This window comes from Notamacropus eugenii, chromosome 3, assembly GCF_028372415.1.
Source record: "Notamacropus eugenii isolate mMacEug1 chromosome 3, mMacEug1.pri_v2, whole genome shotgun sequence".
NCBI classification, from domain to species: Eukaryota; Metazoa; Chordata; class Mammalia; order Diprotodontia; family Macropodidae; genus Notamacropus; species Notamacropus eugenii.
Genome location: NC_092874.1, coordinates 341,206,145 through 341,222,903, shown reverse-complemented (window position 1 = coordinate 341,222,903; position 16,759 = coordinate 341,206,145). Strand labels below are relative to the sequence as shown.

The 16,759-nt window shown below is 38.2% G+C and overlaps 1 protein-coding gene across 1 annotated transcript in view; it reads left to right on the top strand.

Moving 5' to 3' along the window:
* Positions 1-413: 413 nt before the first annotated feature.
* The window catches only part of DTWD2 (DTW domain containing 2), a 134,241-nt gene continuing 117,895 nt past the window's right edge, over positions 414-16,759 (top strand). Inside the window, exon 1 of the mRNA XM_072597124.1 lies at positions 414-739. Coding sequence (XP_072453225.1) covers positions 504-739 — 236 coding nt within the window. The 5' untranslated portion in view covers positions 414-503. The remainder of the gene's footprint in view (positions 740-16,759) is intronic.

The following is a 16,759-nucleotide window of genomic DNA, read 5'->3' as shown; positions in this document are numbered from 1 at the left end:
ATACCACTGGGGTCCAGCTCGCTTCCACAGGTTACGCACAGCTCCATGGCCTCTTCCTAGTCCTAGGAGAGGACTGCTATTTGTTTCTGTTTCGTATCCTGGTATAGTAAGGGTTCTGTTTGGTACAAAAGCCACGAGCGCGGTCCTTCGGGGGCCCTGGGGACATCCCGCCTGTAAGCCTCGGTCTGGGACGGCGGACAGCTGAGTTCCCTTTCAGCTCCCAGGTCCGTGGAGGAGGTCTGGACATGGGTCTCTCCCAACACCGATCTGTGACGGTGCAGCCTGCCTCCTCTCCCAGTCTTCCCAGCACCGGCGTCGGAGGCGCGTCTCCCGCCCGAGCGAGGCCGGGAGGCGGGCGCGGGCCGGACGAGGGCGGCCCGAAGAACCCGCCTCCCCGCGGCTGACGTGACTGAGCCCGCGCGGCCGAGAGCTCTCCTCGGCCCTCGGGCGCCACCCGGCGGTGCCAGTCCCGCGTCGTCGCGGTCCGACAGCCGGAGCACGTCATGGAGACGGAAGCGGCGGTTGGCGGGTCGGTGGAGGCTGCGTTGGCCGGGTCTGGCGCGGGGGCAACGGAGCCCCTCGTACCGCGGGGGACGGCAAGGGAGGCCGAGAGTGCCGTGGAGTCAGTCCCAGCGGCGCTCTCCTCCCCGGACCCGGAGAATGGCGGCAGCTGCGCAGACGGGCTCTGGGAGCTGCCGGTAGAGCACGCCTCGAGGAGGCCTGAGTGCGACCGCTGCAGGTGACCCGGGAAGCGAGTTGCATGGGCGGGGCCTGCGCGGTCGGGGGGAAGGTCTGGGAGGGCGGTGCGCGCACCGCGCCTCCTGCGGAGGGAAAGCGTGGCGTCGGCGAGCGTGCGTGGTGGCGCAGGCCCTCGGGGTCACCAACCCTCCCCCGCCCCGCCCACCTCCGGAAGTACTTCTTGTCTGGGGAGACGTTTACTCTTTTGTGTTACCCGGATTCCAGCGTACCGCCTCCTAACCCGCGGCCGCGGCCTTGCCAGGGCAGTCATCAGTTAGTTCTAGAGTCGGAGATTTAGCCCTTAACGAATCTCGGAGGCCATTTGTCCCCCTAACCCCCTCATTTAACAGACGGAAACCGGGGCCCGGGGTCGTTACGTGAGCTGCCCAGGGTCACATAGGAAGCGACGGGCGACATTTGTGCCCAGGCTCCGGACTCCAGAGCCCGGGCCTTGCCCCACTGCCCCCCGCGTCCTCGAGCGCTCGGTCAGGAGTCCGACGTTTGATGTGTGAGAGCCCAGAGCCAAGAGAGCTCGTTCGGTGCAGGTTTTCCTTCTCCGTTTTCCTGACTCCAGCCACAGATTAGAACTCACGGTTCCCCAGAAGTCTTAGTGCAGTTTTAAACCCGTGTTCGATACGAGGGATCAGTCAGTAATTGACCCAGTCAGTGCCTGTTTTAGTCTTGGAGCAGAAGTGCCTTCACTTCAGGTTGCCGCTTTTGAATTCTAAAATGCTGTGAAATTTAAATTACACGTTAAACTGTGTATAACACGGTCTTAGGCCAAATGAATTTGATTGGGTTCTAATTCTCTGGCTATTTGTAATCCCCAAATAGTGTATGTGGTGTGTCACTAGGTGTGTACGTTTATATTTACTATTGTATCTAGATGTACCCATACACCCAACACGCACATGTATATACCTACAATTACACGGTATACAAATAGTCTGACATCCGTATGTAGGTGTGCGTATGTGTATGTGTATATGTACATATATATGTAAATAATTACTTTCCTGGCCCCTCCTGAAGGCCACATTTTACAAGGTTCTGGTATCCTTAGTTTCTCCACCGTTGGCTTAAACTTCTTGCACCCCAGTTGTTTAAGTACCTAGCAGTAATTAGCCTTTATAAAAGATATTTACTTAAAGGTTTTTTTTTACTTTCTTTTTATTTAGTATATCATGTTTCCCAAGTTACGTGTAAAAGCAGTTTTTGACACGCGTTTTTAAAACTTCGAGTTCCAAATTCTTTCTCTTCATTCCTCCCCACCGCACCTCATTGAGAAAGCAGGCAATTCTATAGAGGTTGTATGTGTGTAGTCATGCAAAACACATCCATAATAGTCATGTTGTGAAAGAAGACATGGGCAAAAAAACTCAAGAAAACTAAAGTTACAAAAAGTATGCTTTCCTCTGTATTCAGACACCATTGGTTGGTTTTCTGGGGATGGACAGCATTTTTCCTCATGAGTCCTTCAGTTGTCTTGGATCATTGGATTGCTGAGAATAGCTAAGTCATTCACAGCTGATACAGTTTGGCTTTATTACACAGTGTGAAAGGGGAAGTGATGTCTAGAGAACCTCGAAAGGTCACTTGGGGCCAGGTTGTCTAACCTGCAGTTGGCAGCAAAGTACAAAAGCAGGTTGAGGAAGGGAGTCACATGGTCAGGTCTTCATTTAAGGAAGATTATTTTGGCCACAGTGCATAGAATGGACCGGAGTGATGAGAGCCTTGAGGCAGGAAGCTGTGGCTACGATCTAGGTAAGAAGTGATGGGGACCTGGACTGAAGTGGTAACTGCTAGTGGAGGAGAGGAGTTAGGTCTCAGCAGGATGGCCATCTCCTAACATGTTGCCTGCGGTCTTGCCACCTTGCCGGCTAAACACATCCATCCCCTCACCCTCTCATCTCTTCCACTGGGATCTTGGAATCTTCTCCTGGGTCCCCCGTTCTGCTAAGTGAGTTGCATTTTATCTTCTGAGAACTACTTCCCAGCCCTCTCCTCACCGTGTGGCTTACACTCTGGGCACCATCCCCATTTCCTCCTGCCCTAAAACTTTGAACTCTTTCTAGGTATTCTGGCTTTTATAGTGAGATTTTGTGTTTTCTTGCTGGAAATCACTCTGTGACCTTTGCCTATGTCGCACCTCCTTTCCTGTGTCTATTCTCCTTACCTCTACCCTTCCCCAGTTCTATACTTTTTTCTTTTTTTATCTTTTGCTGTCAGAATGTAAGTTCCTTAAGGTCAGAGACCATCTTTCCTATTTAGCATTTAGCATAGTGTTTGGATCAGAGTAAGTGCCAAGTAAATATATATATATATATTTTTTTGTTGATCTTGCATCAAGCAGAGCAAATCTAATGCCTCTTTCACATAATTGCCCTTCAAATACTTGAAAATAGTCCACCATGTTCCCTCTTTAGTTATGTCTTCTTTATGCTAAAACATCATAATTTCTTCAAATTGCCCAAGGACCTTCACCATTCCATTTGCTCTTCTCTGAATGTTCTCCAGCTGATTAATATGCTTCCTGCAATGAGATTTTCAGAATGTCCTGGACACTGTGTTTCTTAATATAGCCTATGATCCCATCAGCTTTGTAAATTTCCGTATGGCATAGTTGATTCATACTTTTTAGTCAGAGTTTCCTACCTTGTGGTCAGATCTACAGAGCTGCCAGTTGCCTCTTTCTCCTGCTCCCTGCTCAGCATCTGGCCTGCCCCTTCTGGATCTATGATCCTTTCTGGTTCTAGTACACAGCAACAGGCCCCCACTGCAGAGTTTGGGACTCAGCCCCGCTGTGCCCACAGACCTCTTTCTATTTGCCCTTTGTTGACCTCAGGAAAAAAAATGACTGATTTTTCCTTTGGGATTTCCCAATCATGACTTTTTCTGCTGCTCTTTCTAGGTCTTTGAGGGAGTAGCTATTGGGGAGAATTGGGCTGTACCGCTTCCTTCAACTTCCACCTTTGCTGGTTCTCTGGTTCCAGTATTTTAAAGGAGTCAGAAATTGTTGCCATTGGGAAGAGACTTTTTAGTTGGGAGCTCACCCCTTTCATTCCCACAGTAAAGATGTAACTCTGATTGTGTACTTAGAGCTAATATATTGTGGTATATCTAATATATTAAAACTAATATATAGAGCTAATATAATAAATAAAAATATTTATCCATAACTTTGTGTTGTTATTGTTGATAAATAATATGGGCAGTTAACATTGATGTTTGCATAAGCCCATGAATTCAGAGTTTGAGATTGAAAGAAGAAAGAAAGCTTATAGGAAAAGAGGATTTCTCCAGTTTTTATAAGCCAGGGTTGGAATGTAGAACTAATTAGTTAATAAGAGATTTTGGATTTTAAATACTTTTTGGGTTGTTATTCATACCTACTAGACTTCCTTTGAATCTGGTGAAAGAATAAGGTAAAAACTAGCAGTAGGAAGGATTTGGTATGTTTGTACTCAAGAGCATCAGAGAGGCATGACTTATACCTCCATCACACTCAAATATAAATAGTGGTTGCTACGTGTGTGTGTGTGTGTGTAATCTTCATGGGATTGCTGCATGTGGCTAAGCAAAAATTACTTTATTAGAAAGGACATTTACCAATAAATAAAATGGAAGAATGTCTAGAGGTAGGTAACTAGAAAACAATAGCTATGTGTACCACTTTAACATTTGCAATGACTTTACTCAATTAATTTACTCAATTTACTGAATTTATTAATTTACTGAATTTACTCAAATTAACTCAATTCAGCCTTGTAGTTTCTCCATGATATAAGTATCATAGATGTTGTCACTATTTTATAGATGAAGAAATTGAGTCTCAGAGAGTTAAAATGACTTACCCATGGTTACATAGCTAGTAAGTGTCAGAGGCTAGATTTGAACCCATATCTCCTCTTGGGAGGAAGATAAAATGTGTCTTCAAGTATTTGAAAGGCTATCAAATGTAAGATGATAAGATAGAAATATAAGTTGACAAGGTAAACACGCTCTGTTTCATCCAGAAGACAGAGCTAGGGAACCAACAGGGAACCAACAGGTAGAAATTACAGAGAAACAAATTTAGTCTTGAGGTAAGAATAAGCTTCCTAATAATTAAATCCATCTAAAAGTGCAGTGTGCTTTCTTGGGGTAGGTGATAGGTTCCTTCCTGGAAATCTTTAAACTCAACCAGATGACTGATGCTCAAAAATGTTTTAGAGGGAATTCTTTTTTTGGTTAGACTATATGTTTTCTAGGTACTTTCCAGCTCTGAGATTCATTGATTCTTATGAACCTGAACTTTGGTTTTGTAAAATTTTCCTAACTTTCCTCTAGTGAATTTACCTTGAAAAATGAGATTCCCCCTTCAAAAAATTCTTAGCTTTTGTACTGTAATGAGGCTAACGAACATCTGTTCCTAAATATAGATGACTTAAATTAGCTATGAAGAAGGCAAAGTCCTACTGTACAAATCAATTCTACTTACATAGAAATATGTGTAAATATATGTCATTTTCTGAACTGGTTTTAAAAGAGATATTTCTTCAAAGTTTGCTATTCTGAATAAAGTTAGCTAGTTAGAGAAAAATTTAAATGTGTACGGATTTTGAGTAGTCTTTGGCAGAAATGGCTGTATTTCTATCCTGTTTTAGAGTGTTTTTTTAAAACATTTCCTACATATTCATTTTACATAACTTAGCACTTACATAGCACTTTAAAATAACACCTTTTAAGTTATTCCTTATAAGTCCCCTGTTAAGAAGGTAAGTACAGTTAACTCTAAATTATCCATTTTATGTGGTTTATCTTTAGTGAATTTTTAATGCCAGACCAATTTCTTTATTCCACCAATACTTCTGAGCTGCCATTCCCTGTCAACAATTGCTATGTGATCAGGATAGGCAACGATTTCACCATTGTTCAGCATTCCTTATATTTAGAAATACTACTACTTTACTTCCTTCTTTGTTAATGCAGGCAAAAGTTAACTATATTTTGAAATTTATTTAATTTCAAGCCCCTAATTGACCCTGAGGTGAACAAAACCCTCTTGCTTCAGGAAGTTATCATATTGTATTATGGATAAGAATCATAAAAACATTTATAAATCCTGACCTAAAACGTTAGGGGTATATATATATATATATATATATATATATATATATATATCCAAATATCAGTCAATCAATACACATTCTTAAGTGCCTGTTCTGGGCATACAAATACAATAAATGAAACAATCCTTGCTTTTATATTTGTTGTCTAAGGTGTTTGACAAACAAATACTTTTTTTCTGGCTTTGTTTTCTTTCTAACAGTGCTCTAAATGCCTCTTTTATTGAACATTCGTTTTTTCCCCATTATTTGTTAGACTCAGGTTTGCATGGTATGTCACCTTGGGTTTTGCATCTTGAACTTCTTTGCTCTTCAGAAGACATTATTCCTTTCCCTCCTGTGGTTTTTGGTAGGTACAGAAATAGTCTTGTGTTATTCAGATTTCCTTTCCTTTATTTTAGAAGGTCTTTCACCTGGTCACTTGCACAGTTTGTTGTTTGACATTGGTTGTTAAGTGTTTCACAGGAGGCACAGGAGCTTTTGGACTCCAGCCTCCAACACACTGACCATGCCAATTGTTAGAGAGGGAGGGCTGCTAGCAGGTGTTCTAGCATTAGCACAGGTTCACTCTTGATCCAGACAGAAAGGAAAACAGGAGCAGAGTCATAATAAGGGGTTAATACACTTACTTTATTCTAGTCTAGCCTTCTCTATGGGGTTGCTGATAACGAGAGCACCAACTCCTACAGCTTCCCTAATCACCCTTTTCACAGGTGTAGGTGAGAAGTGGGAGTAATTACCCCTACACCTTGATGGAGTCAATTGAGACATGCACAGCATTCTAGCTTGCACACTCCCTTAAATCCCCTCAAGCCTCAGTGGGGGCTGGTTGAGGCAGGTCCATGCATTCCTCTATGTGTTACCCAAATTTAAATGGGTTCCTCACTTACTGACCAGTGCCCATTTGCTTTATAGGGCAACAGACAAAGAAGGAAATCTTGCAACATTAAGATCACAGGTTAACTTTAGCAATATTGTCATTCAGTGCAAAGATAGTAAATATTACTTATGTCGTTCCTATATCTCACTGCACAAGCATGGTGGAGATGTTTACAAGTCATGAGCCTGGGAAGTATTATCTAACATTTGAAAACTAGAGATTGGTATGGTCATGGACCCTGGGAACTTAATTCTGAGAAAATAACAAATCCACCTTACAATTAGGTTTAACCATAGGAGTTTGTAGCATAGATTTTTTTTCCCCCAGAGTTGATTTGTGAATTCTTTCAGTTGGTACCTTACTTTGTGTGTTCAGAAAGTCTGGCCAGTTTTCTTGAACTGTTTCTTGCATTATAGTGATTATAGATTTTTTGACTTATCATTTTCTTCTTTAAGTTGCCATATCTTATCCTGTCTGAGATCAGCTTGTTTTGTTTATATGGAAATCATGGTGTCTTTTAGAGTTACTACTTGTTGCTTCTCTTCTTTCGGGTTGTCCTTCACTTTGTGTCTTTGGATTGTTTCCTGTTTGTTTAATCTACTTATGCTCAAGTTATTTGAGTTCTTCTTGAGATGTTTGGTAATTTCAGTCATTTTTTCCCTCTTATATTCCATTATTGCTCTATTCTTTACCCTTTTTTCTTTGAATGTTTTTTCCTGAGGGCTAAATTTCAAAGCTGTCTCAGTCTTTTCCTGTTCTGGGCAATTCATGTTTCACAGGCCCAGTCTCTGCCTTTAAGGGACTTCCAGGGAAACAGAACTAGCCTGAGCGCTTTCCTTCAGGCTTAGAAGAGTGTGACACAGAGGCACAGAAGTTGTCCCACCCCAGTTCCTCATTTTTCTGACTGAGGTCTTTTGCCTTCTCTGCTGTTAATTGTTTGGATTGTTACCTAGTTGGGCTCTTTAAAAATTAAAAAAATCTCTCAGCAAAATATCCTATTTTCACTCTCATCTCTGTCCCTCCATTGAGAACAGAAAAAAAGCAAAACCTTTTTTATAAATTAACAAATAAATAGTCAAGCAAATTTCTGCATTGGCCACATTAAAAAAAATGTGTTTTCTTCTGCAATCTTTGTGCTGTAAGCTTAGTGCTGTCTGTTGTGGTCGTTAGCGTTTTTCATCATTAGTCCTCTGGATTTCATGGTTAGTCCTTATGTTGATCAGAGTTCCTAATAAAATTTTAACATGGGAGCAGAAGCATGGTGTCATACAGTGGTTCTCAGTAGTGTAGTCTGCCTTCCCAAGATGCTTTTGGAGTTCTGAAAGGTCAAAACTATTTTCATAGTGATACTGTTTCAGTTTTTAATATGATAAGTATCAGATTTATAAAGACAAAAGCTCTTTGTCCTTAATTCATTTCAGGCATGTGAAGGGGTCTTGAGACCAAAAAAATTGAGAATAGCTAGTGCAGTAGATGGAGAACTGGTCTTAAAGTCATGAGGATCTGTGACACACATCTGTGTGACTGGGAAAGTTGCTTTCTCAGTTTTTAGGCAACTTTCTGAGGAGTTCTTAACCTTTTCTGTGTCTTGGGCTCTTTGGGCAGGCTGAGAGAAGCCTTTAGGCCCCTTCTCAGAGAAATTTTTTAAATGTACAAAATAAAAGTAAATAAGATTACAAAAGAACAAATCTGAAAATAAAATGATCAAAATCTTAAAAAAAAAGGTTCACAGACCACAGATTATAAACTTTTACTCTAAGACTCTGAGTTGCACAGAAGGTACCAAACTGCACAAAGAGAGGGAGGTAAATAAAATCATAAGTCCAGTCCTTATTCCTAATAAATTATAGACAAATTTGGGAAAAAATGGGAAGTTTCAACTGTATCACAAAGTCATCTTTGAGAACACAGTCAAAGCTAACATAATGGTCAAGTGAGACAGTACAATTAGTATTGTCCTGCTGTTATGGATGAGGTCTCAGCAGTTAATTCACTTGTCCTTGGTCTTTTGGCTGGGGAGTGTCAGCATTGAGATTGAAATGTGGTACTTTTGTCTCACCATTCGGTGCTAGAACTGTCATATCATTTTGAGAAATAGCTCTGAAGCACTAATTCTACATATGGTCTTCAGTTTTTAAAATGAATTTCATCTTCTTGAACTTTTTGTATTCCTGTAAATTCCCAGTTCCCTCCAACTGAGCAGAAAGAAGCTAAAAAAGCCTTTGGTCTTATCTGTGACTAATAATAATACTTACATAGGGCCTACTATGTGCCAGGCATTGTGCTAAGTGCTTTACAGACACCATCTCATTTGATCCTTAGAACGAACTTGAGTGATAAGTGCTATTTTTATCCCCATTTTACTGATGAGGAAATTGAGGAAAACAAAAATTAAGTGATTTAAACCGGGGTCACATCCAAGGCCAAATTTGAACTCATGTCTTCATGACTGCAGACCCAGCACTCTATCCATTGTGCCACTTAGCTATCAGAACCTTTCTCACTGATGTTTCATATGTCAGTATCTCTTAGGTAATGCCTAATAGTTAGTTTGAGATCAACAAATGTCTGATTGATTTGGGGTGGTCAGGGAGGATTTGGAGCATGGAGTTTTGCTCAGGAAGAATATCACAGAGATGAAGTTTTAGATGTCAAAGGATGGAAGAAGACAAAGTACCAGGATTTTTGAGATAACTGTCTAAAGTGGCAATATTGTAATGATGTTGGAAAAGCACTGAAAATAAACTGTCAGTTTTGTCTTGGTTTGTGTTTCTGTTATATGTTGCTCAGAAAATCTTTTGTGATTAGTTACGGTGATTGTATTTCCTGAACCAAAATTGGTACATATGGTCTGATAAAAGTTTTTTTTCCGGTTGTGAACTTATTCATGAGAAATTTTACAAAAGTATGAAACACAAATCACTTTATTTGTACTATACATTTAATAAATACTTCTATTGAACAAAGTAATTTGAAAATAAATATGAAATTCAACAAATACAGAAAGTGAATACTCTTATTTTCTCTTTGTTTGGAGTATGTCTAGTCTCCCAGTTGAAATTCTTTAAGTCAATTCAACTTTCTCTGTTTTGTAAATACCTCTTTTTCCCATTTATTTAGCATGTTGTCTTTAAGATATGGTTTAAGTACACAGACATTACAAGCAGTTATTATTAATGATATACTACACATATGATTCACATTCGTATGTTCTACTTAGTGATAGTTGTAAATAATATAAGCAAATATTCATGAATCTTCATGAGTAACTATGTTTCTTTAGCCTGTGATGTCATCTTTTATGGCTGTCACCTTTTGTTACTTTTGTTTATTTTTTATTATAATGCTTACTGACACTTTAATCTTGTTAATATTTGCTAAAAATAATGAAATTCTTATGGTTTGGATTACAAAAATAAAGAATATTTGAAGTCAGGGAGGTCCTTGAAAATCTGGGCTATCTTCTTATGGGCTGTTAATTTTTAGAATAATAGCATTAATAATAACAACTGACATTTACATAGTTGAGATAATATTTAATGCATTTTCAAATCAAATAACCATTTTTACTATGAGTAAAGTATAGAATGAAATTTAAATGAATGAAATGAAGCTAACCACATGAAGAAAGTGTGAGTCAATTACAACAAAAAAGGGAAAAAAAAGCCAGTAATAAAAAAAAAAAACTAAATGATTTTTTAAAGCAGATCTTTCAAAAATAAATTAGTGTAGTTAGAGATTAGTGATAAATATTGTTACCTCTTCCTCATGCCATTAAAAGTCTTAAATTTTGAATTTCTCTTTTGCAAGTTTATTTCATCAGGAACGATTTTGTTAGGAAACAACAGGATTTTTTTCCCTGAAGATTGGAGAATTTGTAATTAGGTACCTCATCTTTATATATCTTCCAGTAGTTCCTAGTTCACACCAGATTGTTGACTTAAAATTAAAGCTCTTTAAATATGTTATTTCATTTGATCTCACGAATTTGTAAGGATTAAATGAGATATTATGATAATATGTTATTTGATTTTAATAATGCTATTATGTTATTTTTAGGAGGTAGGTGTTCAAGTCTTTCTTTTAGCATTCAATAACATTTTTTTTTGTGATTGAACTGTCAAAAGAGCCACAAATATACACTAACAGTTCAGTCCATCTAATAATGCAGTCAATATTATTTGGAATAATGATAATGATAATAATAGCTATCATTTATAAAATGCCCACTATACGCCAGTCACTGTGCTAAATGTTTTACAAATATTATCTCATTTGGTCCTCATAATAACCTTGGAATGTAGATGCTATTATTATCATCCCTATTTTTCAGGTGAGAAAACTGAAACAAATAGGTTGTAACTTGCCAAGGGTCATACAGCTAGTGAGTGCTTGAGACCAGATTTGAAGTTAGGTCTTCCTATCTCTAAGTTCAGTGCTCTATCCACTGAACCTGTCCAGCTATTAAAAAGTAGTTTGTTATAATATTTAAAAAGTTACTGGATTTGAAATGCTTCTCTTACTGTACAGTTATTATTTCATGTTTTCTAGTAACCTTGATTTTTGGAGCCATTTTTTCAGTATTGTTTCCTTAGCATTCAGTAGTACAAAGAGATGTTTTTTTGAAACAAGGACAGAGTTAGATTCTTGTACTCAGAGTTCAGAGCACCTTGTAGGTTTTCTTACTTATGTAATTATTGCTTAAACATTATAGTAAAAGCTCAGAACTAAGAACATGTCTTAATTTAGTTTGTTTCATAATTTAATTTTGAATAAATGGAAAAATAATCTCTAACTGTGCGAATTAAATACTACCTAAATACTTAGCATTTTTATTCTGTGCTGCATGTTGCAAGTGAATGCATTTTTGTTTAAGATAATTAAAACATCCTATTAAGTTAATGAGAGGGAAGAAATGGTAAGGAAAGAAACTGGTACCAAAAGAAAAAACCTGAATGATTTTTTGACAGACCCTCACAAAATGGACCATCTTACAGATTATTTACATATTTTTAATTAACTACTCTTCATCTTAATCTTTGATTTTCTGTATTGCATCTTTATTTCAATAGGAAGGACTGCTTATAAAGAAATGGTTTTATTTTTCATTTCTAGATTAAAGAATTTGTAATTAGGCATGTGTCTTGTATTTGATGTTCAGTTGTTTTTCAATTGTTTCCAACTCTTCGTGACTCTATTCAGAGTTTTATTGGTATAGGTACTAGAATTGTTTGCCATTTTCTTCTCTAGGTCATTTGACAGATGAGGAAACTGAGGCAAACAAGGTTAAATCACTTTCCCAGGGTCACAAAACTAAGTGTCTGAGGTCACATTTGAACTCAGGTCTTCCTGACTTAATGCCTGGTGTTCTCCATATACTGTATAAGTATACATATACTTAGCTGCCATATCTTATATAACTTTAGCATAACTCGAGTTTGAATTACCTTTTAGATGATATTCAATAAGTGTAGACTGAGTGCTTACTTAGAGGAAACATATACTCTAAGTAGATGATAATTAGAAACTTACATGATTTAAAGTCTTACTGCTTTTGGTACTTAAGACTATGCAATTTTGTATAATTGCTAATTTTCTTGTTTCACTAGATGTAAGGATGTGATTGATTGAAAGTGCTCCTATTTTATGACATGGTCCTCAGACCTGGAAAGGATTAAGGTTTACGCATAGTGAGGTAGAAGGGGAAATAACATATATACACACATACATGTATATATACACACATATGTTTGTGTGTGTATATACATATATATATATATATATTCTTTCCTACTCCAAATTCCTAAATAGATATTTGCATAGTAAACAGTTGGGAAATATATATTCTTTGTATCAGAAGGGTCGTAAATTAAATTAAACTCTAGTTCTCAGTGTTCTTTTTTCATTTGCTCTTGAAGACTTCTATTCCTTCATTTTCTTCCTTAGCAGAAAAGTCCAGCTTATTCAAATCATCACTTTGGGAAGGTGGATAAAACTTATTGTTGTTCAATCATTCTTTGGTTGTGTACTACTCTTTATGATCTTATTTGTGGTTTTCTTGGCAAAGATATTGGATTGGTTTGTCATTTCCTTCTGCTTATTTTACAAATGAGGAAACTGAAGAAAATAGGGTTAAGTGACTTGACCAGAGTCACATAGCTAGTAAGTGTCTGAGGCAAGATTTGAACTAAGGAAGATGACTCATTCCCCTGTGCCACCTAGCTGCCCAATTATTGCTGTTGCTGGTCTTTGATTCTCAAAGAGGACCAATGACATCAGGAGGGTGAGGCCTTGACTTGCAAGTGACTTGGTTTTAATAGGCAGAGCTGTGCAAAGTCATCAGCCTCACTCCTCCAAAGTCATGAGTCTAGTGGTAAGATATAGATAAGGATGACTGGAGATAACTCCAGATGCAGTAGGAAACTTTGGCCTTTTTAAGCTAATGTCTTTCTCAAGTCTCAGTTTGTCTGAGGCAACACCCGTTTAGTGATTTAAGGCTTAGGCATGAACTGAGGCAAAAGATGACCTAGTAAGCCTACTAAAAATAAAAATAAAACTGGGAGGAGAAGACCCTCGGGGTTTCTGACCAGAACAGAAACAATTGATATTTACACTCATTTTGAGCCATAAAAACCCAAACAATGACCAAGTGAAGCTTGGATGTGACCAATCTGTGAGAGCTAGAGTAATTTAGATTTATGGTCAACTAGCTCCATTTGAATCCCAATGGGCCTTCTCAAGCTGGTTTTCCAGTGCTGTATTTCAAGAAATCATAAATGAAACTACATGCAAAAGAGTTGTCACAGTTTTGTTTTTTTTTTTTAATTATAGAATAAATACGTAGGGAAGAGAAAAAAAAATCTAGCCTGTAAACCCCAAGATAGCTTGTGAGGTTTCAGTGATCAAAATTTATATTCCTTTGAGTAGAATACACACAGGTAAGGGCATGATTTCCCATGTGGATGGAAAGAGAGGAGGGAGGGAGGAAGGGAGAAAGGGAGGGAGGAAGGTAGGAAGGAACGAAGGAAGGGAGGAAGAAACAAAGGAATGAACATTGCCCAACTGGAACTGACCAGTTGGATCCTTGGCAGGGCAGCTACTACTGCTCACAGATTAAAGGAATTACTACCATGATAGAGAAAGGACAAGTCAGTACTGTTTAGGAATCAATCATATAAAACACTTTGAAGACATAATTTATGCACATAAAAACTGTTTTATATGTTGTTGTTGTTCACTTGTTTCAGTTAAGTCTGACTTTTCTTGACCCCATTTAGGGTTTTCTTGGCCAAGATACTAGAGTGGTTTGCCATGTCCTTCTCCAGTGTGTCTCTATTTTACAGATAAGGAACTGAGGCAAATAAGGTTTGACTGACATGTCCAAGGTCACACAGCTAGTGAGTGTCTGAGGCTGGCTATCCTGACTCCAGGCCTGGTGCTGTATCCACTGTGCCAGTTAGCCACCTATTTTATATGGAATGCCTCTCATTCATAGCTTCCCCACTCTACTCCTTCTGTCCCACTCACTCTTTTACTTTCTATGCCTCGTTTTCCTTTGATACTGCCTCACCTTATGTTAGGTTTTTCTCAGAAGGGTGGCTTCTATGACTTAGTGTTCTTAGGGTCTAAGAGGTAATCCTTATGAATGGCTGTTCCTACTTACACTGTAGCTCATGAATCCCCAGTTATATTTTCCAAAAACAAATCATATACTAATGCTAAATTAACTATAAATAAAACCTTACTGAAAATACAAGGTAAATATGCAGTGTTTACATATTATACCCATAAACTTGAATTACATTTTCCCACCAGTGCTCATGGGTAGAATAAGCACCCAATTAAAGCACCTGGGTGGTAAGATACATTGGTAGGGAATTTATGTTGCCAGGGCAATTGAAAATTTTGAAACTGTATAATTTTATATCTTTTTTTTCTGTCTCAGGAACTATCCAGAAAAGTTCCACAATGAACTTAGCCTTTGTATGAACAAATGCTCTCACTGTTAAACTAAGTGAATTTGTATTGTGCTAGACATGTTGATATGTAGAATCTAAGGGAAATAGGGATTTAGATTCCCGCAATTGCCAATAACTGCCATCTTTCACTAGAGATTGCTGAAAATACACTTTTCTGCATACAATTCTTTATAACAAAACCTTAATTCTGATAATATACACTTTTAAAATACAGTACACAAAATAAAATTGGTAACATGCAAAACATTTCTTCTTGCTAGTAATTCCCTAGAATTCTATGACTTTTATTCTAGTATCTCAATTAAAAAAACACATTCTTTTCAGATAAGCACTTTCCATAACACATGAAATCTACAGTACCATAAATACTTTACTCCTTTTTGTGGATATAATGAATTGTCAATTCATTAACATCAAACTTGTGACTGACAGTGACTGAAGACTTTTCCACAGGAAGTTTATCTAACACTTTTATTTTCTCACTAAGCTGCAAAACTGACTTTGTTGTTGTGTTCATCCTTTGTTTTGAAGAAGACCATGACCTCAGAGAAATGATGACATGACTTGAACTTGCCTTTGTTTTGAGGGAGGGCTGTGCAAGGTCACCAGCCTCACTTTCTCCTCCTGAGCCATCTGGGTTCAGATATTCATCAGTGTGTGGGATGGCTCAGGTCCCTACATAAATCAGTTACTCAGAGGTCTCTCAAAGTGATGACAGAAAAGAGATTTATTCAGTTCTCGAGAAGCGGGGCTAACCTGTAGGAGTAGGAAAGCCGAAGACAAAGAAAAGGGCAATGATTTATATAGACCCTAACTCAAGTCCCTCCTCCCCCCACTGACCATTATCCTCATTAGCTGTAATAATTTACATTCTAGACACGAAATCTAACCAATCCTTTATGAAATGAAGACATCGAGGAATTATGTGAGTTTTGTCCAATCATTGAGACCCTAATACACTACACAATTTTATATCCTTATATGGAACTATTCTATTCTAAAAATATTGTAGCCTTGAGCCTTTAGGCCTTACCTCACCCCTGGGAAGAATTATAATCTGAGAAGTCTTCACTAAACCTATCCCACTCAATCCCTCCTCTTATTTATTAACCTGAAGACTTCTCATGGATATTTCAACCACAGTTCTATAACATGATCTCACACTGTCTATTAATCTCCTCATCCCAGTCAGGATCATTCCTGTCTTTTGTCTCCCAGGGTGCCCACCCTTCCTTCTTTAGTATCATCAACTGAATGGCTCCTTCGGTCCTCTCTTCTACTCTAGCAAGTTTTAGGAGAGAATTTCTATTTTAGTAATAAGTGAAATCAAACAACATAAACAAATAGGAAGTAATATGATACCACTAATTGCTATGATGCCAAACCACAGTAATCTCTTCCACCAGCTCCCTTCAAAACAGGACCACCAAGACATATTGAAAAGGGAGTTCCAAGTTTATACAGGAACATGAGCAACCTTCCTGATATTTTTGGTGATCTCTTTCACTATTCTTCCATTATCATCAATTTTTAAGCAACATGTAGATAAATTGAGTTTCCCACAAACTCCTCCTTCTTCTGCAAGTAAATAATCTAAGATTAATCTATATTGCAGTACTGCTTCTTCTAGTTTGTGTGGCTTGATCAGCCAATAAGTCCAAAGCCATTGCTGTTTTATTGGTAATAATTTCAACTACTGCTTGGAGTCTGATTAATCTATTTAATAGATATATCTGGGCCTAATGGTCCCCCTTTCATGATCTCTGACTTACCCTTCCATAGTTGTTGTTTCCTCTTCCATATACAATGTTGATAATTCTCCCCAGTTCTATTGATTACACTCCAGAAAGTATCAAACATCATCCTATGTGTTCCATTCTCCCACTTCCATAGCCATTCTTTATATTCTGTGTTATTCTTAGTACTATTCATATATATATATATATATATATATATATATATATATATATATTTCCACAAATAGTCATGGTCGTGACCCCCTTCACATGGTTTTCTGGGATCAGAGAGGTTGTAAAACTTATACCCACAACTTT